The sequence below is a fragment of the Passer domesticus genome, chromosome 3 (assembly GCF_036417665.1).
Source record: "Passer domesticus isolate bPasDom1 chromosome 3, bPasDom1.hap1, whole genome shotgun sequence".
Classification (NCBI taxonomy): Eukaryota; Metazoa; Chordata; class Aves; order Passeriformes; family Passeridae; genus Passer; species Passer domesticus.
Window position 1 is genome coordinate 73,115,734 of NC_087476.1, and position 25,271 is coordinate 73,141,004.

The 25,271-nt window shown below is 39.7% G+C and overlaps 3 protein-coding genes across 11 annotated transcripts in view; 2 read left to right on the forward strand and 1 right to left on the reverse strand.

The window, feature by feature from the left end:
* ERMARD (ER membrane associated RNA degradation) overlaps positions 1 to 12,247 on the reverse strand; it is a 26,207-nt gene extending 13,960 nt beyond the window's left edge. For 3 of the 5 annotated variants that reach the window (XM_064413942.1, XM_064413943.1, XM_064413938.1), the window contains exons 1-5: positions 5,958 to 7,421; positions 3,410 to 3,578; positions 2,154 to 2,293; positions 1,588 to 1,689; positions 351 to 440 (exon numbers count right to left, since the gene is read on the reverse strand). In XM_064413942.1, the coding sequence (XP_064270012.1) occupies positions 351 to 440; positions 1,588 to 1,689; positions 2,154 to 2,293; positions 3,410 to 3,578; positions 5,958 to 5,975 (519 nt within the window). In that variant the 5' untranslated portion in view covers positions 5,976 to 7,421. Of the gene's footprint in view, positions 1 to 350; positions 441 to 1,587; positions 1,690 to 2,153; positions 2,294 to 3,409; positions 3,579 to 4,443; positions 4,679 to 5,957; positions 7,422 to 12,090 lie in introns of those variants that run through there. The other 2 variants (XM_064413941.1, XM_064413939.1) reach the window with 2 other exon arrangements.
* DYNLT2 (dynein light chain Tctex-type 2) lies at positions 4,753 to 10,201 on the forward strand. 2 transcript variants are annotated; one of them, XM_064413951.1, is made up of 4 exons: positions 4,753 to 4,910; positions 7,416 to 7,565; positions 8,408 to 8,566; positions 9,911 to 10,201. In XM_064413951.1, exons 1-4 carry the CDS (start codon positions 4,875 to 4,877, stop codon positions 10,019 to 10,021), a joined length of 456 nt encoding a protein of 151 aa, XP_064270021.1. In that variant the 5' UTR covers positions 4,753 to 4,874; the 3' UTR covers positions 10,022 to 10,201. The 2 variants fall into 2 exon arrangements, with proteins under 2 accessions (XP_064270021.1, XP_064270022.1); XM_064413952.1 differs by lacking the exon at positions 4,753 to 4,910 and adding an exon at positions 5,139 to 5,263.
* PHF10 (PHD finger protein 10) overlaps positions 11,364 to 25,271 on the forward strand; it is a 19,118-nt gene continuing 5,210 nt past the window's right edge. For 2 of the 4 annotated variants that reach the window (XM_064413944.1, XM_064413947.1), the window contains exons 1-9: positions 11,364 to 11,967; positions 14,496 to 14,602; positions 15,151 to 15,281; positions 16,094 to 16,177; positions 17,589 to 17,722; positions 17,834 to 17,983; positions 19,087 to 19,196; positions 20,601 to 20,754; positions 23,196 to 23,351. In XM_064413944.1, the coding sequence (XP_064270014.1) occupies positions 11,506 to 11,967; positions 14,496 to 14,602; positions 15,151 to 15,281; positions 16,094 to 16,177; positions 17,589 to 17,722; positions 17,834 to 17,983; positions 19,087 to 19,196; positions 20,601 to 20,754; positions 23,196 to 23,351 (1,488 nt within the window). In that variant the 5' untranslated portion in view covers positions 11,364 to 11,505. The remainder of the gene's footprint in view (positions 11,968 to 14,495; positions 14,603 to 15,150; positions 15,282 to 16,093; positions 16,178 to 17,588; positions 17,723 to 17,833; positions 17,984 to 19,086; positions 19,197 to 20,600; positions 20,755 to 23,195; positions 23,352 to 25,271) is intronic. The other 2 variants (XM_064413945.1, XM_064413946.1) reach the window with 2 other exon arrangements.

Genomic DNA, 25,271 nt, shown 5'->3' on the forward strand with positions numbered 1-25,271 from the left:
TCCCTGGCAAAAAAGTTTAGAAGTTATTGAGAAACTACAATGTCTACTCTCAAGATGACTGGCCACCACTTGTCACAGTAACAGAAACTCATAATTTGCAATTCCCAGTATTCTCTGAAGGAGAATCTCTCAGCCTACTTGTACAGGATATAGAATATAATATAGAATATAATCAAACTAGTTATTAGACATCCCAAACAGTTATGACAGGCAAAAAAATGAGATCAAGTTTAGCTCTTAGTTCTTGTAGTATAAATTCAGTGTAATTTAATGCAAATTAACATGAGGTACATTCAGTAGGAAGAAAACCAGCCCAGTAGTTATTCCTTATTTCAAAACTATGTACTTACTACAGCTTGTCCAAAGACATCTGCAAGCTGCTCAGACGCAAGCAAGTCTCTTAGAAGGAAAGGACAATCGTTACCCTTAAGTAAGTACACCTATTAAGAAAAAAAGAGCAGAACAGATAATAAATAATTTAGAATACTTCTTTGTATTTCAAATATATGCCTTGACTGTTTTACCCAATAAGCATTTTCATTATTGTAAAAAAACTAATCAAACAAAACCCACCAAATCCTTAAAAATACTTTAAATTCTGTAATTTCACAACAAATTAAAATTCAGACAACGTATCAGGAAAGAGTGGATACTTTCCTTAATGTGACCATAGTGAGGCTTTTCGCAGAGTCTGTACTAATACTGCTTTTCTCTTCAAAAAAATCCCACAAAAAACAATTAGGCACAACAAGAACACCTAGTTAAGGGAATAAGCTCTACCAAGAGCTCTACAGTGTATTTTGATTTTACAATACAAATATATAGGGTCTGTCACTCTGAAAGGGAGAAGATTTGTGGTTCATCTTCTGATTCAGACTGTTATTTAAATGGCATCTTATCCTTGTTGCACAATATTAGCATCTCAAGTTTCAACTGCTATCACACCTTCTATTCTTTGTACTCTACCTGACATTTTTTTCCAATCTTGGGTGATTTGTTTTACTGAAAAATTTACCATGCCCCACAATTGGGCAAATTGGTTTGTGAATTAGCCCACTGCTCTTTCTCTGTAATTTCCTTCTCCAGAGCTCCCCACAGATATTGATCAACTAGCCATTTTAATTTACCTGCCTGTAAAACAGCCCAGGAGCAAAAACTGTTTAAGTAGCTGTTTCTCCCTAGGAAAGCAGTTACACAGTAGACTGTTTTTCCAACTGCATGCAACCCTCACAGAAGGGCTCATCAGATCTTCTGTGGAAGCTATGCTATCCTACTTCAGTAAGTAAATCAAACTAATAAAGACCTACTGTGTACAGTGATCAATCAAACATTTTTCTTTCCCAATTAAATTAGTTAGTAACAGCACATGAACAAGCAACTCCACAAGCACTGGTGAAGGAGCCCCACATATGTTTCCATCAGCACAACTGGATCCAGGAAAGAACCTCTGTCCAACTCAAAATGCATGTGGGCTATTAGTGTACTGCTACAGAACAGGGTGATATCACTTTTTTCAATGTACAATTAAATCCAAGAGCTCATTCCCATCTTATAAAGCCAAGATAGACTCCTCATGCTGACACTTACGTCACCCAAGGCTCGCTCCAAGCATGATGTTAGTTTCATTAAGCCAAGAGCAACTTCTGTAGCTTGTGTAGATTGCAAAACATCAAACATGTCCAGAAAAACCTGCACATGGGGGAGAGGAAGAATGTTGTTCAATATTCAAGAGAAACGTAAATATTCCTCTGTGATAGTTGCTATGCAAATGTAGAAAGAAAACAATGCCAAAGAAATGAAAGTGTAGTTACCTGGAGAGAAATTTCCCTAGAGTACCTCTTGATATTTAGTGCCTTACATATTTAAAATTTTCCATAATAACTTTACAAGGTAAAACTTGACATTAGGCACAGAATATTAGAAAAACAAAATCCTACAAACTAATGTTAGAACAGGCCCAAAGCTCCTCATGTTGTCTAACACAAAATCAAATTACAAAGTCACAAAAATTACAAGCAACCATCTATCATGAGGTAACATATAAGGACAACTAGTTACAAATTCTAAGCATTTTGGCTCATGGATGTGTTCTCACTTAAACTTCCACAAAGAGTTCAGGTGCCAAAATGCTAACTTAACAGAAATTTCCATACCTCTGTGCAGTTTGTCCAGTGAAAACATGACACATACTGAATTACAAACTGCTCCTTGGTCAGAGATTTGAAGTACGAATTAACAGATTCACAGACTGGTCCAAATGATCGTATGCTTTTGATATAATCCACGCTTTGATCTTAAATTGAAAAACAGAAGGTGATTAGGGTACCAACCTTCCTGAAGGTCTAATATTTTAAACCTCACTAGGGATAAAACCTGCTGCAGTTTGTGTACATATTTTGCATAGACAGTTTTATCCTGACTATTTTAGCACAATGAATGCAATACAATTTACTGTCCAAAACACCACACAGAAAAGGTATTGAAAAGTAAAACAGCAATGCAAAACTAGGTAAGATCAAGCACCTTCTCTGAATAGAACAAAAACCCAAAAATTCTACCCCAATAAAAACTTAACACAAGAAAATATGAAAGTAAATAGGATCATCATGTTCTGCTTTTGTTGAAATGTGAAGAACCCACTAGAATTTCTACAGAAATTCCATATATCAAGCTGGAAGTTAGTGCAGGCTTAGCAAGAGTCAAATTGCACCACTTATGTTCTTTAAAGAAGGCAGATGGATGTGGTATCTTACAGAGTGGTACCACTGCCTCTTTTTTGTGGGACATTTTTTCTAGGAAAATAAATTCTTATGGTTTACTGAAAGATATTTCTACCACCTCTGGAAATTAATAACAGAGTTTGCATGATGAAATTTGGCAAATTAAAATTCAATTAATTCATCAGGACATAAATACTTTGTTTTGGTTAAAAACCAACTACAAAATATTCCACATAGAAGGGAAACAAGACCATACTTCTGTACAACCTAAAGTTGAGAAACACAAACAGAAGAAACAGTAGCAATATTGATGGCCCCAGGCTTTTAAATTTAGTACAAAAGGAATATAAAGAACAGAGAACAAGACAGTTATGGGGTTGGAGAAAAGCAGAACTGAACCCCTTATGTTACAGGCACATTAAGCTGGAAACCAAGATGAAGGCAAAGTAGGAGCTACTCAGGTAGCAGAGATTACACAAAACTTAGGAGCCAGCAAAAGCCAAATACCAAACACAGATGAAAAATTTAAAGCTCTTTGTAGATATGAACTCTACATACTCTAATCTAAAGCAGAGCTAATAGTGTACTGTAACAAACTGTCACAACTCAGCTAGGATTGCTATGGCCTATACAGAAATTCTGCATCAGTCTTACATGCATCATCATTACTACAGCAGGTAAACACCAACCTGATTCAAGGTAACACACATGCTCTGTAACAGCTTGCCAACATACTTCCTCATTTCCAGATAAAATATTATTAATATCATAGGTGTCTTTCTTCTCAAATCCAAGTTTACAAATTGCATAATGCACAGGTTGAGAAAGGCAAGTAGTGACCGAATCTGGCAATGCCATCTAGAACAAACACATACACAAAAAGAATCCTTGTAAAAAGAAAGAACATGAGAACAAAAACAAAAACAAAAAAATTAAAAAACATACCCATCAGCACAGCTACACAGACAGTAATACAGTGTCTGTAAACAAACTGTTTGGGTTTGCAATGCAAGTTTCATTCACATATGTGATGAAAGGAACTCTCTACCAGAATCACCTTAATAAAGCTGAGGGAAAGCATTGCTCTGTTTTCACAGGGTCAGGATGGTTTATTTCAGATTGGTTATATCTACTGAAACCATGACAATATAGACTGAAGCAAAAGATCCCAGTTTGTACATAAATGTTCTGTCTAATCTGAGCTTGCAGAGAAACTGATGCTACTTCAAGTAAACCAAGAGCATCAGTCCTTAAAACCAGCAAGATCCTTGGAGGGAGGCAGGGGAAGAACGTGTGAATTCTCTATCAATGTTAGTGTAATTTAAGCATTCATGCTATTTGCACATTAGTCTAAACAGAAAAAATGAACTGATTCAGAAGCACATATTTAAATTTTAAAAATTGCACAGATAAAACTGCCTATGTTAACAAGGATGAAAATGCTTCTGATTTAGTTAAAAGAGTCACACTTTTTCATTCATTAGAGAGACAAGAAATTGTTTGATAATGAAGTACCACAACTAACAATAATGATAAATATGCCATTAAATTTGAATGAAAAACATTTTTCCTCTCTGATTAGGTGACAGAATTGACCCTCACATATGTACTTTCTGAATTCATGGCTTCAAGGAGAGAGGAAATATTTATATAGCTATCAGCACTAAGCAAAGGTAACAGTTCCTATCGGAAACTGCTATTAACTGCCATCGGGAGTACCTACCTGCTATTTGAAGAAAAAAAATTAAAAATCTGCAGTGCTCCTGAGACATATCATTCAGTCCATCTTAATTTGTGTCTCTTCCTCTTCCCGTTCGCCGTTTCAGCGTCAGAGACAGAAGGCCAAAACCTGCATGACCGCTGCCGTCCTTTACTACTATCACTTACGTGAAACGGGCCAGGCAGGGGCAGGGCGGTGACCTTAGCAGGGAGAGCAGGCTGGCACTGGCAGAAGCAGGGCAGGGCTGACCCCCCTCCCCCGTCCCCCGTCCCCGCCGCGCCGCCCGCAGCGCCGGCCCTTCCCCGCGGCCCGGCCCGGCCCGGCCCCGCTCCCGCCATGGCCGCCGCCGCCTCCGTTACCGCTGCCCGCGCGGGCCGGCTCGCGCGCGGGGCCCCGGCCGCCGCACGCCGCCCACCAGGACGGCCGCCACAGCCATGGAGGGAGGGAAAAAGCGCCAGGATAAAGACACGGTGAGCGGCCGCCAGGGCCAGGGGCAGCTCCAGGGGGCTGAGCTGGACGGGGCTGGGGCACCGCCGGGAGCGGGGCAGCGGCTCCGGCGCGGGGATGTGTGGTACCCGACTGAGGCGGGGGTGGCGGTCCGGGCCTGCGGCGCTTCAGCTGGGAGGGAAGGATGGGGCGTGGAGAAGATGGGTTAAAAGGCGCGTGTGATCTTGTGAAAATTGGTATTAGGATTGCTGTTCCTTCTTGCTTAGCGGCCGGTTTGGGATAACTCGCGCTCTTTCTGCTTGGTCAGGTGTGATGTTACTCGTGCCCTGCGGCTGGTGGGCTGGCTCAGGCGCTGGGAGGCCGAGCAGCTGTGATGGTAAAGAGAAGGGGCATCCTGCCTTTGATGGGGCACTCTCCAACGCGGGGTGCTGCTCTAAACTAGAAGCCATACCCTCTTCTGAGGCAATAAACAAGAACTTTCTCCTGTTTGTTTTAACAACTGAAACCTATTGGTTGTTAAAATGGACTTACTAACAAACAGAATTTCATTTAAATAGCAAATGCTTTTTTTTTTTTTCTCTTACCATACTTCCATATGCCCAAAGATAAGCCAGTGTACTCAAGTTGAGTAGCCTAAGAACAGGCATTTTTGGCCAAGTGCTCAAATCTAGTCAGTTCTTGAACTTCTGAGAGTTTTATTCACAGAGAGTGCAAATATTTTACAGAATCGTAATTGCAACATTGTGCTACAACTTGGGGTTTTAGCAGATAAAGGTTTATTTAGCAGAAGAAGTTTTATTTACTAGCCACATCTATAGAGAAATCAAGGTTTTTAGTTGCCTCACTAGTTAATGCAATGACTTTTTGCAAGTGATTATGAAAACTCCTGTCACTAAAAATAGCAGGTAAATTTTTAAGTATCACCATTGTTAGAAGTTGTATGCTATAGCCATGAATTTTATTCCATCATTAGTGATAGAGGTTGAAGGTAGTGTGGCTCAAGCTGAACCATGTCAGCAAATTATCGCTGTTTGGACTGCACCCTTTTTCACAAGTTCATTATTACTCACATGGATGGAGATGCTCATTTGAAGACCTCAGCTGCAAGACTTGAGGTGGCTTTTCTTCTGTTAGGCGACTTGTGATGAACATGTCAGGGCTTTAGTCTTTTGAGATCTGAGTTTGCAGTTAGTAGATAATGAGTATCCACAGGCTAAGTGCAAATGTGTTTGGTCCTTGTGATTTAGAGTAAGTGCTATTCAGAGTTCAACAAACACCATCAGGCAATTTGCACTAAGGCTGCCAACATCACTGCTGTTAAGGAATTAGAGAACACTTTTAGGTAATGTCCACAGTTGTTGACAGAACTAATGTGCCAGTGATTTCATAAAGAAACTGCATTTCTTCCCTGGTTCTTAAAACTCCTCAGATGGAAAGAGTTGTGAGCCCTTGAGTAGTGCATTTTCTAAAATAATTCTCATTAGACTTTTATATTATCCATATAATATATGGATATATCCATATTATCCACTTTTTTTCTGTACTTTTTAGCATAAGCCTTGCATTGTGATGTTATTTCACCTCTGAGTTCTTTTCTGCTCTCCTGGAAAGGAAGCAATGATTTTCTCTCAGTGTTAGGTTCTAGCAGTAGTCAGGAAGTGGAACCGAGACTAAAAAATCGGTGAAACTTGGAAGTGGTTTGTTAGGAAGTAGCTGGTATGGAAGACCATTGCCTGTGGCATTTGTTATGATCTCATTGGTACCTTGTATTTTTCTGTTTCTGTCTTTGTTACTATTTTACAGTTCTGTTAAGCCATCATGGTGGACAGCAAGTGACATTTTTTTTGCAACATTAGACTTCTTGCATTCATAGAGGGACAAGTTTTGTGATGTGTGTTGAAGAGATAGAGTACACAGCTGGATGGGAAGAAAACGTGATCTTCAGAGATCTGGTTTTAAATTCAAAGCAAAATTACAAAGCTTTGCACACTGGAGCTTACTTTTTCCTTTTTTTTTTTTAATGAGCAAATTAAATCATCATTACATAAACTACTATTTTTAGTAACAAAGAGCAAGGATGAGTGAGATGAAGTAGTAAATGAACCAAGTCTATATTTTGGGTATTGTGTAGGCTATTTGAATGAGAAGCTTGAACTTGTGGCTAACAGTCTTGAATGGGTACATTAATATCTGTGTATTTTTCCTTCGAAAAGGGAATGGATTTAGGGTGGTAATATGGTGTATCTGATTGACAAGCTTAAATGAAAAGTTCAGTTGGATTTTGCTGGAAAAGAATTTAAAATTGAGTGTAAGTCAACCATTTCTCCTATTTCAGGCAAAACAGTAGTGTTAAAACAGCCACAAGATGATAACCAGCTTCTAGCTTTCTGTGGTTTTTGTTAACATATTCCTGGACTAATTGTTGGGGGTTTTTTTCTCTTAGCTGTACACCATAAAGTATTATTTAGAGTCTTTAAATTCTAAAATATTGACATGTGATATGGATTTTTTCTTACTATTTTGTACAGTCAAAAGGAAAAAAAACACCTCAGGATGCTTCAGGCACGGCTCCAACAGAAGGAAAGGCAAAGCCGAAAAACCGTAACACATACAGACTGGAGCCACGTACTAAAGTTCAGGATGGTTTATTAAGAGACAAAGCTCAAGCAATACTAACGGTATAGTATTATTTAAGTTACTTGTCTCATTGCAAAAGCAGCTTGTCTTGCAGAAGTATTTACGGAATAGTGAATATTGCATAAACTTAAACACACATAAATCTCTGCAGTCTTTTGAGTTTTGGCACCTGAATGTAATATGAATGTACTCTGTTTTGCAAAGTGCAGAAAGGCCTCTGCAAGTTCACTGCTGAGCATGTGCTCTTTAAGTGGAGCTAAAGCTTCATAAACCCTTGTATTTTTTAAATCAAATTGAGCTACAGCACAGTTCAAAGTACCACAATCCACAAAATGTCCAGTTAGCAAAAGATCATTACATCAAATTTGTGGATTTCTATTAATTCTGCTAATACCACAGGACTTGCATAAAATTACTTGGTATCCTTGACAGTCAGACTGGTGCATACACAAATCAAGCAAATATGAAAGAAAACAATTTGTTGAGGCAATCCAAAGCTGTTAGTGGTATTTTGAACAGTTATAACCAGATCTTTTTAATTTTGTTGTCTGGAAGACATATCTTGGGTATTTGGAACAGATATTTGTAGCACTGTTTTCCAGTGAACTGAGCCCAAACAATGAAGAGTACGCTCCTGATTGTTAAATGGAGATTGGCTGGGCCAATCCAATGAAGATTGGTTGTGTGTCACCTTTTGAAAAGACAGAGAAAACATTTCAGAATAAAGGAAGTGCATCCTTTGCTGTTTGAGACCATCATCTGTACTGACTATTCAACTCACCAGTTCTTCTCATGTTCTTGTAATGAAAATGGCTGTTACGCGTGTTTTATGCAAAAGACTACTAGTATGAAAACTAAGATATTTCAAAATTGTTTTTGATAGAATAAACTACAAGAAGCCACATATGATGGAGCTTCTAGTCCCTTCTTGTGTGCTTCAATCTCAGAAGAAATATTAAATGCTGTGAAGGAATTGGACTATGACCGTTATAAGTATGTGGTATCAGTGCTAATTGTGGAAAAGGCAAATCAGGCAATGATTGTAAGCAAACATATGTTACACCTTTTGAAAATTAAAAACAACTTTTAGAACTGTGTGTTATTTCCTAGGTGTTCTTTTACTTTCAGCAGCTTGACTTGTTTGAGGTGCTCCTGAAGCTTTTATGTTCTTTATGGGTAATAGTATCCCGAGGTGACAATTCAAGGTGCTGCTATGATTCTGCCTAACTCTCTGAAGGTTGTTGTCTTCATGTGTTCAGTAAGTGGTGAACATCTCCAACTGCACTTTCCTGTCTCCCACTTGTTTCCACTGCCTGCTGTGCCAGTACAATTGCATGAGTTCAGTGAATTTTGTTTTTCTTTGTCCGGTGTACTTGGATCTCCATTTGGGTTCTCACATTCCATGCAAAATGATATGCAGTTATAGTGTGGGGTGTCATGGAACAGAAGGGTGGCAAGGAAAGGGATGGTAACTGCAGCTGCCACCAGACATGCTCCTGGGACTTCAAATTAACACCAGTCATCTGAACTTGGAACACCTAAAATAAAAGGATTCTAGATTTTGCTGTATTGGTGTGTAAGTTTAGTATTCCAACTAGCTTGGAGCTCCCATTGGCATTTAGAATGCTTTTATCTGTCTAGTAGAGTGTCAAAGAATACTTCTGCTTTGGAGTGTTCATCATCAGTTGTTAAAGTCTGATTGAAACCAGCCTGTGTTTAGTGAGTTACATGAAACAATGTTTGAAGGGTTCAGCTTCAGTACCAAATCCAGTTTGTGAGGTGTCTGCATCTATGTGTTTTTCTGGTGCCATCTCAGAGTGCGCTGTCTCTTAAGGGGTGCTTTGACTGAGGAGCTGTAGGTGCAGATAGATTGGTGAAGTGGTCCAAGTTAACATTTTTCTCCCAAGGAATATGTTTATTCCAGCCACCAATTCACACAGTTTAGCTTTGAAAACAATTTTATCAAAAAGGCTGAGAGTCCAATAAATTTACAAGTAGGTTGGAGTAAGCTGGAGGTGGAGGAGTGGGGGATGTGACTTCTTGGTTGTATATGTTCCCAAAACTGATGTCTATTCACACTGACATTCAGTTGCTTTTGAAGGGGTGCTCTTACTTTACGTTAAATTGTAACAAGTGAAGAGAGAATTGGGGATTTGGTGCTGAGATTTTTTGATCTGTGTGGGAGCTTTACTGTGAAGCAAGAACATGTATTTAACATTGAATAGGAATTGTTAATTTTATTCAACTTTTAGGTTGTTGTTGATAGTTGTAACTCTCCTAATATGATTAATTAGCATTTAGATAATGTTGGGTGTTCTTTAAAAATAAATAATAAAACTGCCAGTATATAGATTCACTTGTAACTTTTTCTCTTTTATCTCTTCAGGTTGCCAGCAGATGCCTCTGGGATGCTCAAAGAGACACTTGGGTTTCAGCTAAATGTGAAACTGATACATTTATTGCACTGGCTTTGGTAATGGCTTGTTATTACGACTAAAACTCTGAAAGTCACAGCTGCATTAGTGCATCATAATACATGGTATATTTGAAAATTTTCAAAACATCACAATTTTAATATTCTTATTTGTCCTATTGGTGTTTACACATTCAAACTGACATACAGGAGATAATTTAGCTCGGTTTTGCTCTGTTTAAAATAAAACAACAAACAAAACTGCTTTGGAAATGTTTATGGTTGAGTACATATGGGCTTCATCTGTTGTAGTGCTCTGCTGTGGAAGTGGGAGCAGCTGGTGTAAGGCCAAACATTGCAAAATTTTGAATGTTGCGTGTCTCTTGAGTGCCTAGGACTGTTCACCAATGCTTATATGCAGTTGCAGGTATCAGTTTTCTTAAAAGTATGCTTTTTGTAAGAAAAAGCAGTGTTCATTTTTCATTTTCATAGTTGCTATCTATGATATAAAATGCTAGTCTGCCTAGAAACTTGGCTGGGAGGGAAGCTGTGTTTTGCAGTCCTAGAAACTTGTGCACATTTCCAGCTGTTTGCCTTGAATGAAGTGTAAATTCAGTTATTAGGTTCCCCGGGTCTCAACCTTAGGTTAAGTATTGCCGAGGGTCTGGTTGGTGGACAAATACTGAATTGAGCCAGTTAGGTCACTTTGGTCTAGGGGCTTCTGGTGGCAGTGGCAAGAGGACGATGGCATCAATCGTAAGGCTATTGAGAATTGGTCAGTAACTGGCAAGGGCAGCACCGATTGTCTTTTTTTAAATGAGACTCGCAGATCTGTGAAGTGTGTAGACATCAGCTTTTGGATCTGCTGTGCGTGGAAATCTAGCGCTGGTGTCTTTGCCACGTCTGTTCTATTGTTGGGAGCTGAAAACAAACGGGGACGGGGCGGCGGTGCTTCCCAGCGCCCCGTGGCCAGCTTTGGTCTGAGCGCCTTTGGAGCCGCGGCCGGACAAACCTCGAGGGGCGGTGAGCAGCCGGGGCCGCGGGTGGGCGCACAAGCTCGGCCGGGGGAGTCCCTGGCCGGGGGCGGTGCCGGGGCTGCGGCGCGGCCGTGTGCTTTGTTCGCCGGCGCGGGGCCGTGCGCGCCCACGGGGCCCGGCTGCGTGCGGGCGGGAGCGCGCGCCGCCCCGCTCCCCGGGACGAGGGTCGTTCCCGTGGCGGGGAGGGAGGGAGAGGGGGAGGGCTGCGCCTCAGCTCCGCCCGCCCGTACCGGCGGCACCGGCACCGGGAGGCGGCGCGGTCCGGCGCGCAGCGGGCTCGGCGCGACCGCGCAGCAGCGGGGAGCGGCCGCACGCGCTCTCCCGCCGCCGCAGGGGCGAGCGCGTTCGTGGCGGCTCCTCCGAGTGCGCCCCCCGCCCCCCGAACCCCCCTCCTGCGGGGGCTGATGGTTCACAAACGTAGCTCGTCCCCGGCTGACGTTCCCGGAGACGGGAGCCTGCCGGCGGAGCGGAGCAGCCCGGCCCTGCAGGGTGCCAGCTCCCGCGCTCGGCGCTGACCACCCTGCCGGGGGGATGCTGCCCCTCCGTCCCGCGCTACTGCCCAAGCGCTACCGCGGCGGCTCGGCTCCGCGCTCGCGGCCGGGCCGCGCGGCCGCCCGAGCGGCGGCGGCAGGAGGAGGAGAAGGGCGCGGCGGCGGCACCGGCGGCGACGGATGCCCGGCGCTGGTCCCGCGGGGCGGCGCCGGGTCGGTGCGGACGCCGGTCCGGCGGCGCGGGCCGGGGTCGCCGCGGGCTGCCCGGAGGGGGGCGGAGCAGGAGCCGCCGCGCCCGTGCGCGCGCTGGCCGGTAGGGGCCGCTGCCGCTCCCCGCAGGGCGCGGGGGGGCGGGGCCGGCGGGCGCGGCGCTAGGCCCGGTCGCGCGGCGGCGGCGGCGGCGTCGCTCCTGTTGGCTCAGCCGGCGGCGGCCATGGCGGCCGTGCTGTCCCCGCGGCTCTGCGACAGCGACCCGGCCACGCCCGGCGCGCAGTCCCTCAAGGTGAGAGCGGGTGGCGGCGGCCGCGGAGCTGCGGCGCAACAGCCGCCCCGGCGGGAGGCCTCGCGCGGCCCCCGCGCCTCTCACCCGACCCGACCCGACCCGACCCGTCCGCCCCGGGCTCACCTCGCGCCCGCTGGCGGAGCCGGGCTGCGGCGGGCGGCCTCCCGCGCCCTGGGCCGAACTTTGAGCGCGGGTCCGGGGCTGGGTGCCCGGGGCCGTCCTCCTTCCCAAAAGTCCCTCTGCGTCTTCCCGGGGGCGGCGCGGCCGTTGAGTCCTCACGGCGGCAGCGCCGCTGCCGGGAAAGTTTAGGTCTGGCGGCGGACAGTTCCGCGTTGGCCCTGCCCGCTGCTCCCGCGCATCCCAGGCATTGCGGGCACTTGTGGCGCCAAAGACTCCCAGCGCAGATCGGCAGTCGCCCTTTGAAATACGTCTCGGGCAGTTCAGGCTTCTCGATCGCTTAGTAAAGCAATGTTACGTCGATCTTACAGTGACAGACTTACCAGAAGTTTGTAACGTCACCATGTTTCGTAAGGACTAACAATCTTTTTACAGAAACATGCGTTTTCAGGGAGAAAGGGGCTTTTTTGGACAGTGCTTGACTTTTCATGTAAAGAGAGCCACAGAGCTATCCCCTTTTTTTCTGTTTTTGAACAGTAAAGGTGGTTGAACAGCATTGTGCCTTTAGATGGCAGATGTTTTCCCTTCATATACTAAGTCGTCTGCAACAAACAACTGTCATTGAATTTCGTGAAATTTTAAGCAAATAAGGAAGAAGTATGGAAATAGAGATCTCTTTGTTGTGGATACTCAAACTTTGTAACAGTAGCGGGTATAATCAATGAAAAATTACAAAGTGAAATGAGAAACTGATATCCGGCACTTCCACCAAACTGTCAGGTTGAGGTCTGTCTTTTAATGACATTTTGAAGTCTCTTGGAAGTTTTGGTATACCAGAGCGTTGCTTTGGCCCTGTTCAGGTGTTTGTCTAGCAGTTAAAAAATTTGGAGCGCATGAATATTCTTGTGGGAAGTAGAAATGAACTACTGATGAGACAGCTGTGTCACAAAATAATGCAATGTTGTTTTGACTGGGGCTGTTGCTTCATTTGTCTGAGTTCACGCAGGAGAGTCTCAGCAATACTAAGAAGTGACGTTACTGGCAATGTGGTGGAGATGCTGCATACTGCTTTTTTTTGAGGATGGCTGGGCTAAGAAAACACAGTTTCATTAAAATTTGCTTTTCAGTTTTTACTACTGTGTGAAAGATGTTCTTGCTCCTTAAAGAGAAGAAAAATACTTGTAAAAAGTTGAAGAAGAAATAAGCCAAAACTCCCAGAGAAAAATGCTTTTTATCTATGGCCTGTCTTGATTATAACATTGTGAAATGTTACTTAGTAAAAGTAATGTATTCTTGTTTGCTGGAATATTTTTAAATTGATATTTCAAGTCATATGTTAAGTAAAACCTGGATGAAAGACATTAGCAAAGGTAGACCTAATAATCATTGTTGTAATTTTTAAATGTGTAAGCATAGTTGGGCTTGAGCCATTTATTTCTGACAGGTTAATTCCTCTTGTTTAAACTTTTCACAGAAGTTAAGAAATTAATTCTGTCACTCTGCTCCACTTTAGAAATTCAATTACTTGAAGAATTGTTTTGTTCTTGACTCAACTACTGGTCACTGTAGGCAATTCACCTAAAGATTTCTGCTTTCTGTATCTCAGTTATGATCAGACAGGGTTGGTCACTATATGCTTTGAGATTGTTAATGATGCAGGTAGGAGTTGCACAGCATTATGGGACAACAGAGCAGTGAAAAATGCAACATAAACTGAGTCACTGTCTTCTAGATTTTACAGAACTCTGTTTTGCTTTGGTCTTTTTTCCTCCTCTTCATTCTTTATTCCCTTTCTTTATATTGATCACATGAAATCTGAATAATGACACCTGTCTGAATGTTCCCCTGTAAGAACCTAATTCTCTTTTGTATCTGTTGTAATACCAACTTGGGTTTTTTCTTCTGTATATTTTTTCATCTCAAGACACAGGTCTTTGCTACTTGCTTGCAATGATAGTCCTTTTATTTTAACTGTATACGCATAAACTCCTGTGTTTTTTTCAGTAATAATTTTCCCTGATTTTGTAAGCATCAGCTGTCAGCAAGGAGTTGGGGTTTTTGCTTTGCACTTGCTTTTGGTGTGGAGTGCTAGTCTGGTCAAGTGCCAGAAGTAGTTTACGTCAGGAATTATGAACTTGGTGGTCAGAGCTACAGCTCTGTCTGTTCAGAGCTCTGCCAGTGCCACAGGTGAGAAGCTGCCCAGTTCTCCTACTGGCCTACCACATGTCATGCAGATAGTTTATAACAAAGAATAACTTGTTATGTGGACTGTTTTGTGAGTTGTTTAAGACCATCATAGAATGGCTTAGAAGTTCAGGTATATTTAAATTGTGGATTGCCTTGCAATGTTTTTGGTGTTTTACATTATCTTTGGAGTAGTCTAATTTTTTTAATATTTATTTTCATTTCAGGATGACACAGAAGAAAATTCCAATGATGGCAGCCAGCCATCCAAGAGACGGCGTATGGGCTCAGGGGACAGTTCTCGGAGCTGTGAAACTTCCAGTCAAGACCTTGGGTAATACTGTTTTTTATAATTCCTACTTTTTATTGTAAGTCTGACTTTATTGTTCAGCATGCTTAAGTATTAGCTCTTTATTTATTACTTGTGTATTCGTCATACGTCTTTACAAATTGAGGTGATGTCATATAAGTAGCTAGGTGTCTATTGCTCCCAGCATATTTTAAGGCATTTTATTTTAGAATGCCACAAAAAGTTACAATCAGAAGCACAGTTTATGTGTTTTTAAGACATTGCATACTTGAATGAATTTTGACTCTGTAGTAGTTGCTTTTTCTGGTGTCCTCTCCATTATGATGGATATCAGAGTCTTCAGATTCTGTCCCTTTGCATGTTGATAAATGGAGATTTAGAGAAATATATGTGAGGTTGGGTACAACAAAGTGACTTGAAATGGGTTAACAGGATGCAGTGTTTTAAAGTGCTTGTCCAACTTTGTAGTTACTGTTCATTGACATATAAATGGGAATTACTGAATTTCTAGAGATGTAAGTAGTAGTATTAAGGATTGTTGTGATTTGTTGTAACATTGTTCTTATGTTTAGGTATAGTTATTTTCCTGCTGAAAATTTGATAGAATACAAATGGCCGCCTGATGAAACAGGAGAATACTATATGCTTCAGGAGCAAGTCAGTGAATATTTAGGTGTGACTTCCTTTAAAAGAAAATATCCAGGTATTTATTTTTAAAGTTTTTGTTCTAAAAGCTTGTGTCCTTGAACAGTTTGGATGTAGTCCGTGCTTCTTTGGTTATAGGATGAGCTAACTGTTAAAAAAAAGGACCCAGGAAATGTAGACCTGGATTATACTTGTACTTCATATTTTCATTACTGGAAATATAATGTATCCACTGGTTTTTAAAGTAATAGAAGGCATTGTGGTATTGCCACTGAAAATTTGCAAACAAGTCTGATTTGAGGGTTAGATCAACAAGTACAGTTTGAAAACTGATGTCAATTTTATTTTTCGTGATTTGTTGATGATTTGTTACTAGACAACTGGATCTCTGTATTCCGTTTCCTAATTGTGGCAACATTCTTACACTGTGGAAAATACTAAAAAAGATGTTTGTGGAGGTTCTAGTATTTGAGCCTCTGTTATTCAGAATTGTCAAATCTGGCTCTTTCCTTGGGGAATTTATTTTTAAGAGTCATGATAAAAGAAAAAATACTGCACTTTCAGTGCTTGGTAAAATTTTCTGTATCTGAACTTATACATAAGGCTTCTTTAGTTTTTCTGTAAATCATAACTATAGGCAGGGTCTTGTCCTACTGTAGGTCAAGAAAATTTACCATGTCCCTACATTGTTTGTTAAATTCAAAATTAATGTATAAAGTCATGTTTTTTGGAACAGCAATATAATACAGGCTCTAGCTGCCTGGAAACAAAACTGTTGAAATACTTTGACAGTATTTATGGGGGGGTTTCAGTTACTGCACACATTTTTATTTCTTCTTTTTTGGTTTTTTTTTGGTTTTTTTTTTTGAGATTTAGAAAGGCGAGATTTATCTCACAAGGAGAAACTCTACCTCAGAGAACTAAATGTTATCACAGAGACTCAATGCACACTAGGTAAGAAAACAAATGGTTAGACTTCTTATTACAGTATAAAAAATATGGCACTCTGAAAAGGGGGGTTCAGTTTGCTAGAAAAGAATTGCATCCCTCTCAACTGGAAACAAAAGTTCTGAAATTAAAACTGGGGTTTTTTTGGCTTAGTAAATTGGCCATAATGTTTCAGTATTCCAGACATATTATTAACAAATATATTCTGGATGTATTCTAATTACTTAGAGGGGATTTTGCTGTATTCTAAATTAACTTGTAGAATCTTTTTCTCTTAGAAAAGAGACCACCATAATAGTGTGGTCTCATATATATACATTATATGTACATATATGCATGGTGGTATATATTGCATATATATATACAGGGTGTCTATATATGTTAGTCTTATTTTGCTGCATTGCATTGGAGGCCAGCAGACATCACTGTATCTTAAATGGTTCAACTTCTATGTTAGAAATTAGAAGAGTGTGTTTTACATCACTTGAATATACTTGAAATGAATTGATGTAATTTCTGAGGCTTATATTGAAGGGTTTTTTTTTTCTTGCTCTTCTGATGTATGTGATTTGGACATGTTAGAGTTTAAATTATGCTGCCATGGGTTTTTTTCTGTGTATCATGGGTCTGTGAAAATGTAATGTCATTTTATATGCTAACAATCTTTAGTATACCATCTTTATTTCTCACCTGTGAGCTGTCTATTTTTTTTAACTTAACTATGCATAAGAGAACTGTATGTAATTTTTATATATGGAGGTAAAATGTTACCTAATCTATCCATTAGAGATGTGTGCTAACTTCCCCTGTTTTTAAAATTATAATCAGTGGTAGTGACATAAATCATTCTATGTTATTGTCCATGTCTGGAGATTAGTTGTGTAGGAACTTTCAGGGAAGGAGATCTGCATTGTAGCTGCAAACGGAGGCATTCTGACTTCTGAGCATTAAATGCTTTAATTGGGAGTCAGGAGTCTTATGTGCAGCTTGCTGCTCTGAATTGCTCTCCTAATGATTCTTCGTGATTTGTGTTGAGACTTTATGTAAACCTCTTAATTTCAGTAAACGAAATTTCAGGGTAACGAAGCCTCAGCAGCACTGGAAACTGAAACTAACAGTACACGCGGTCCCACCTAGAACAAAGGTTCTGCCTCACCAGTGAGTTTAAGTAGGTGATTGAGTCAATGTGAAGGGGTCTGTAGCTGTAAGTAATGACACGAGCCTTGGGTACACGCAAAGTCCTAGTCAGCCTTGAAAGCTAAATGGCACAAGTTTGTTGCTACTTGGAAAAGAAAAGCTTGTGCACAGCAGGTTGTTGTCTTTAGATACTCAAAAACTTTGAGTTGGTCATTGTGAGATATAAATAACCTACAGTTACTTTTGCCAGATAGCATCATTACTACTTTATTTATTTTAGGTCTAACAGCTTTGCGTAGTGATGAAGTAATTGATCTTATGATTAAAGAATACCCTGCCAAACATGCTGAGTATTCTGTTATACTGCAAGAGAAAGAACGGCAGCGAATAACAGATCATTACAAAGAGTATTCTGTAAGTAATTACCACTTAAGTGAACCAAATCTGCAATGGGAGTGTGAGAAAAGGTTCTTCTCGAACTGATAGTCAAATGTATGTGAATTAATATAATTGTTTTTATTCCAGCAAATGCAGCAGCAGAATACACAGAAGGTAGAAGCCAGTAAAGTTCCAGAATATATTAAAAAAGCTGCCAAGAAAGCTGCAGAATTCAACAGCAATTTAAACCGAGAGCGGATGGAAGAAAGAAGAGCCTATTTTGATTTACAGACACATGTAGGTAGATTTAAATTTCTTACCAATTGTGAGGAAGGAGCTCCTTACTTGTTTTAGTGAAGTTGGTTTTGTTACCATTTTAACTATTTTCAGGGGGGTGATTAATGGGCAATACTGCTAAAAATAATAATCTAAATATATTTAACCTGTAGACTTTTTAAACTTGAAAATACTTGTCTCAGAAAGCTCTAAAAATCTCACTGTTATTTTGTTATCATGTCTTTATTCTGATAGCAGTAGTATAAAACTGAGACTGTTGTTTATTCATATAAATGGCTAATTCTTCTTTTGAATACCTCCAAAATTTTGCCTGACAATACCTGAAGTAAAAAAGAAAACTATTCTACACCTAAAAGTGTGCTTGTCAATACTATGCCCTTGCTTTTTGTTGGGTGTTATATTATTTTTGTATTGCATATGTTAAATACCTCTGTGCTTGATCAAAAAAAAATTATCTGGCATTTTGAAGCAGTGCTGTTCTGCTTCTATAAAGGCAGTAAAGCAAAAATTTTCTCTGCAAATTGTTACATGGCAGACAATTATGGAAAGTTTTCATTTTTCTGGTATTGACCATGTTGTTAGAGACAAGATAGTGGATAATTACTTCTATTTCCTTGTAAGAAAAGAAGGCTTATTGTGTAAGCTTCTCCTTTCCATTGTATTATGTATTTGTATTATTAATGGATTTTTTTATAGTACAGATTGGTTTCAGAAATAGGTTAATACGTTCTTTCTACTCTAAAGCAATATGGAACAACAGTGATAGTTCTTGCTAAAGACGCCAGTTACAAAGGTTAATGTTTACTGTTTCAATTGCTAGATTTTAATTTCAATATTATTTTTCATAGTGTACTGTTTAAAGAGGTCTTACTTAATCTTTGTTCAATCCACTAGATACTTAGGGATTGGATTTAATCCATGATACTGTTTTGGTATGTCTTAGAGTTTTAATGCATTGGATTTCTCGTGGGAGAACTCTGGTAGATGATCCAGTTCAGTAAAACTAGCAAGTTAAAAAAATACTTGGAAGAGTATTTGGTGAGGAAGGCTTAACTGTTTGTATGTGAAACAAAAATGTCATTGTTTTATATTAAACAATGTAGATTATCCAGGTGCCTCAAGGAAAATACAAAGTCTTGCCTACAGAGAGAACAAAGGTTAGTCCTTATCCAGTGGCTCTCATACCCGGCCAGTTCCAGGAGTACTACAAAAGGTATTTTAAAAGCATTCCAACTGCCAATTCTGTTGCACTGATCTCTTTTGTCTCCATCTAGCAGGTGGAAAACATTTCACTGTCTTTGCTTTAAGGTTTCAAATTAATTTTAATTTTAGACACTTGATAGTCTTCAAAGATGCATAGTGTGACAGCTGTTGTTAAGAAAACAGTACTGACTGCAAGAGCACTGTCTCTGCTGATCTATTGCAGTGCCTGAGATGTGGCCTGCTCAAGTATTTGCCACGGTAAAAAGGGACATTGATTTCACTCCTGCCACCCTCCTGTTTACTTATCATCTACCTCTGCATGTGTGCTAAAATTAATGTTTTTGTATCAAAGTGTTGTTATGCTGGCTTCTGATCACGAGTCTTGCTGCTCTATTTTCAATTTTTAGAAACTCTTTAATAGTTTGGTCTTGTGGTTTAAGTTTGATGGTGGATTTGTAAGTGAGAGAAAAAGACATTGCAAACTGGACCTTTACATTTCATGAAAAACATGTTACTTGACTGTTGACCTAAATTTAAGATTTTACTAGCAGCATGCTACCGTTGAACAAATCTGTAAAGATTTGAAGATTTTTCTGAAGTCTTATTGTTGTACAATAGAGATGGTATTCATGCTATATGTGCTTGGTTTTCTGTAGAGAAGCTCTTCCTCTGCATGTGCCTGGCTCATTCTAGTGCGTGTTCATACGCCCACCCCAAATTTGCATGTTACAGGATGTTCCTAAAGGACTTCAATTTTATTAAATCAATTGACTTAAAATTACTTCATGTTATGTTTATTTTGCACTTGTAAGCTGCTAGTGAAACTGCTTTTCCATCTCAGTGAAGGACATGACCTTTCATAATATGCAGCACAATAATATCTTGTTCCTTACAATGCTTGTCCTCAGCAGTCAGAAGACTTCCACTTTTTTCTTAGTGTTTAAGGTTAAAAATAAGGGTGGATTATGCATGTTGAGCTGTATCTGGCTATAAGCAGTGAGACTACACCTTTACATTCATCCGAAATTACATTTTCTTCTTTTCTTGCATTTTTTTTGTTCTCAGTAATCAGCTAAACAGCTCTGTTGTTTGCTTTGGACATGTTTGTGTGCTCTGGGTTAGTGGGGAACTGTACATTGATTAAAAAAGTGTATGGTCTGTTTGGCATAGTAACATGGATTGGGTAAAACTTAGCAAATTATGTTCCATGAGTGTCTGCTCTACAAAGAAGACAAGTAGTATACATGGCATCGCATTTGGGAGGAGAGTGTGTTTCCTTTGTTTTCAGAGCTGTATGTTTTTATCTGCCTTCCTGAAAAAAGGAAACTGTTTCCTATTAAAGTCCCTGTGTACTGTATGACTTAATACTTATGCATAAAGTACACATGAATGAATGCATTTTATTTAACTTCAGATATTCTCCAGATGAACTTCGTTACTTGCCGTTAAACACAGCTCTTTATGAACCTCCTTTGGATCCGGAGCTGCTTACACTGGACAGTGATGGAGATTCAGATGATGCAGAGGAAGGGCGAGGTGATGAAAAAAGAAAAACCAAAGGCAATTCGGTGAGACAAATTGAAAGTATTCTTGAACAAAAAAATCCTGTTCCTTGACTTTTGTTAGGTTAATTAGTTTCTTAGAATCTTTTAATATTTGCAAAATGAAGGGAAGACTTTTTTTAGTACTTCTGTTTATTTTATAACATTGCTCTCTATTGCTTTCTGGTTTTGGTCCATTTTCAGAGTAAGGTGAACAGATATTTGACATTTCAGGCCTTTTCTTCCTTTTTTAAAATTTTCTTTGTTTTGTTTTGTTTAAAGAAATTTTGAAGACACTTCCTAATGCAGCTCTTCATTATAGCCTTTTTCCCAAGGGGAAGTTGCTGGCATTTCTGAGGGAAGTGAATATTATAGTTCAGGTCAAAATATATTTTGCTGTTGGAAGTCCCACAGAATCTGTCCCCAGAACAAAGGTGCTGATAACCTCATAACTTTTTTTTTTGTGATGTGGAAGCAGCAAGTGCTAAGTATAGAAACAGTAACTTCATTCCAATTTTAAAAGAAGGTAGAAAGCACTGTGTTTTTTTACTTTACATCTTTAAAAAAATATTTATGTTCTCTCCACTTATGCAAATTCAAAATTAACTGCTAGCTGAAACTTAAGGGAACCTTTCAGGTATGTACCTTGATAGTGCTTTAAATGCTCAAGAGCCAGCTGAGATTCAAATTAGCTAAGTACCGTTGTTGTATTGGTACAGTTTGTATGTTGGTGACAATCTCTTTCCAGAAGTTTAACGCTAATTTTAACAGCAGTGCAATGTCACAGTGCATTTAGCAATTTCTAGCATGATTGATGAACATGTTTGACAATGGGTATGTACAATTCTAAATTTTGTCATGTAAATATTGATCTTTGAATTTTTTAAGATACTTATAATTGAAGAAAGGAAAAGGTCAGCTTGTAGGTTAACAAAAGGAAAGAGAGGTGTTTAATACACTGTTTCTGCTTGCATTTTTTTTAAGAAGAAGAAATCATATAAGCATAGCATGCTAAATGTCAGCTCAGATTTTCGGTTTAATCACACTACAGCTTTTTTACAGTTGGTCATTTGGTCTTTAACCATTTTTTCCCAGTTTCCTTTTCCATTGACTTCCAATCTCATTAATGGTAAAGAAAAGTAACTGGACCAAGCAGACTGTCCTTTTGATTTTTCACAGAGGCTCGGAAATCTTTTTTTTTTTTTTGTGACAGAATGCAGAAGGAAAAATGTCTCTGAGTTTGAATAGCATAGAGAAGTATGGAAGATTGATAATTAGATTACTCTGAAGTGGTTTTGGCTATGGGATCAGGGGTTCTTAGCTAGGTAGTCATTGAGGGGGGCATATAGTTCAGAAAAAAACACAGAGATGGGACATGGTCAGATTTGGACTACCTACCTACTACCATTTGTCAGATCTCCCTGGTGAATGCCATAATACGCTTTATAACTTCTCCTTTTTCACACCTCCTCCCGCTCCATTGTTGGATTTGGTAGCAGTTTTCTGTAGTGTTTTAGTGGGTCTGACCTAAATAACCCTTCCCCTAAAATATTGGTGAAATATACCATTTCTTGTTGCCACATAGTTCGATCTGCTTTTGTGTTACACTCCGCCATTTGCTCTATGTCTGTTTTGTCTGTTTTGATTTCAGATCCTAGGGCACAGGCTGATTACTATTCTGTTTTTACAGAGTATGTTTTAATGTAGGGGACCATTGTTATTTGGCCTCTTGGTTTTATTGTAATAAATGTGAGTAATCACACTGCTTCCTTCTGGAGCTTTTTGGAAGCCTTTATTAACACTTTTCTGAGAAAAGTCTTGTGCTGCTGCTCTTAATTATGCCTACATTGATCTCTCACCATCTTTGAACCTCTTCCCCTCTTTCTTGCCTCCTTATTCCTCAAAAAAAAAATGCAAAAAGCTTTTACTGCAAAATAAATTCTGTTGTTTGGTCCTGTATTAAATATGGAAGTATGTTCTGCCATTGATGGTATTCTTCTGCTGCAGTCCAAATTAAATACTTAGAGTGCTCCTGGTGAAAACAGTAGATGAGGGTGGCAGAAAAAAACCTTCATGTGTTTAATTCATGGCAGTACTTGTATGCTTTAAATGTATGACAAGGGCACTTTTAACGTTTTGCTGGCCCTTTACATTGTAAACAGCATATTACATTTAGTTGATTTCTTGCTGACTTCTAATGAAAACACTTCAGAGAATTACAGTGTTGTGCTCCTCACACTGGTACCAAGACCAACTGCAAAAATATGACTGCTGATGCCAGTCTCTTAAACTAGAAAAAACAGATGATGAGTGTTGTGAACAGTGGTGTTCTAGATTGTGATAAACCCCGTGCTCTTCCAGAAGGAATGACATATCCTTCTCTTACCTTAGTTGACTCTAAGGGGCATAGGAAAGACTTGTCTGTCTATCAAAAAAAAAAAAATATAGCTATGGTATTTTTATTATAGGACAATTCATCTGGCAATGTATCTGAAGGTGATTGCGTCACAGACAACCAGGAGGATTCTTTTCAGGGAAGACAAAAAACAAGAGACAAAAGTGCTACTCCAAGAAAAGATGGTTCCAAACGTTCTGTATTACCCAAATCAGTTCCTGGGTACAAGGTAGAAGAAAAAAGCCCCTGACTGAATTTTACTCACCATCTTCTTCCTGAAGTATTTGGTTTTTTTAATAATGTGGAACTTCTGCTTGCTGTACTTCACCAGCTGTTCTCCTGTTGTGTGCTCCATCTGTTTGCTTCCTTATTTCCTTTTTGCTTGTATTTTGCGTGGGGCTTTTCTTTACCCTGGCTGTACAGTGGCCTCCTGTTGGGTTAACTTCTTAGATTCATAGGCAGTAACGCTAGAAGAATCCATTGTGGATTTATCATTGGAACTCAACATCTTTCTGTCTGCTTTAACATAGCAGTCAGAAATATGTGCCAGTTTGAAGCTAGCATTCACTGTTACTTTTTTTCCTATTTGTATGGCAGCATACCAAGAGATCAGTCCTATAAAGTGCAGCTGTATGGCTGAGCATATTGTTACAACATTAATTTTAAATACAGCCTTTTATCCTGCGATGTTATGATGTATAGGATGGAAGGCAAAAAGCTTACTACAGCTGTATAGGCCACACTATGTAACTCCTGTAATAGTATTTGGAAAATAGCTTTTTGTGTAGTTCATACCATGTAGTACGTTTGTGGCAATATGCTTTTATCTAAACTAGAAACTTGGTGAGGATGTTAAGGCATTTCAGCTATCACGTAGTGATTGCCGAACCTAAGACCCCAGTCTTCAGTATTTCTATATAATAATTTCAAGAGTTATTATAAAAATACTTTTCAGAAGAAGTGGGAATTGACATGCATTGTTTAGATGTTACTATTCTGCATACTGAGAGAGAATCTGAATAAACTGTAACACATATAAAGCAGGTAATTGTCTAGTCCTGTTCCGCTGAGGGGAATGAGAATTTTCCATTGACTAAAATGGGAGCAGGAATAGATCTTTAAAGAGGGAAAACACTAAGTTATGATAGGGTTGAGTGTTAACCAGTCAGGAATGCTTATTGGCAATTACGGGACAGGGAACGTTTTTGTCAGTGACAAGTTTGTATATACTGAGAATCTGTGTCAGCAAAAGTGAGCTGTTGATGGCTTGCATTCTATGTTTATAAATATTTACTATCTCTGTTTACCAAGTTAATAGTAAATAAACTATAACTTACAATACGAAGCTAATTGCCAGCAACAATTGGACAGCTTTGATAAATTTCCTCTACATACAGTATCTGTACAAGTTCATAACAGACAGCAAGCTCCAGTTGCATTTTCTGTTTTGAGGAATTTATTAGGAAATGTGTGAACTGTGTAGATTTAGAATGTGATTACCACATATATATATATTTTTATATGTAACTTTGCAAGAAGTTGTAGATAATAGAATGCATTTCAGTATTCCCATGAACATGAAATCCAAAGATGAAGGCTGAAATTTTGCTTTAACTTTGTTTAACTTGACATTAGAAATTGTGTGCCACTAGTTTACAGAAGCTTCACTTACCTGCAAGATGCCCAAGTGTTTGGTTAGTTGAATCTATTTAATGGCCATATGAATTATGAATGCATTGAGAGAGAACTGGTGGAGCAGAACTTTGGTTGGAACTTAAAATTGTATAAGAGCCATAGTAGTATACAGCACTGCATTTTGAAAACGGATTCCCACAGCAATTACTTACTGGGTCAAAATCACTGATTCTGACACTAACAAGGTCTTACTATAACTTGCAGTGCCACATCTTTACAATGTCAAATTGTAAAGATGTGGCACTGATTGCCTGCATCAACCATCCAGCTGTTGCTAGGTCAGGGATGGTGATGTGTTAGGAGGGTGAGAGGATTGGCTTTCTTGTTTGTGGGAACGTTTGAAATACTGCAATAAGACAAATTACATGAGCTGTTTTAACTGGCAAGACGGAATGATTCTTGTTTGTGAGTCTATGAAAACATCAGATAACAATATACCTAACATATGTGCCTA

What these genes read in the sequence shown, in the direction of transcription:
- DYNLT2 (XM_064413951.1), top strand. Translation starts at nt 4,875, where the DNA reads ATGGAGGGAGGGAAAAAGCGCCAGGATAAAGACACG. An exon ending in AGCGCCAGGATAAAGACACG is followed by an intron (nt 4,911 to 7,415) that starts GTGAGCGGCCGC and finishes TATTTTGTACAG; the next exon opens with TCAAAAGGAAAAAAAACACC. An exon ending in AGGCAAATCAGGCAATGATT is followed by an intron (nt 8,567 to 9,910) that starts GTAAGCAAACAT and finishes TTATCTCTTCAG; the next exon opens with GTTGCCAGCAGATGCCTCTG.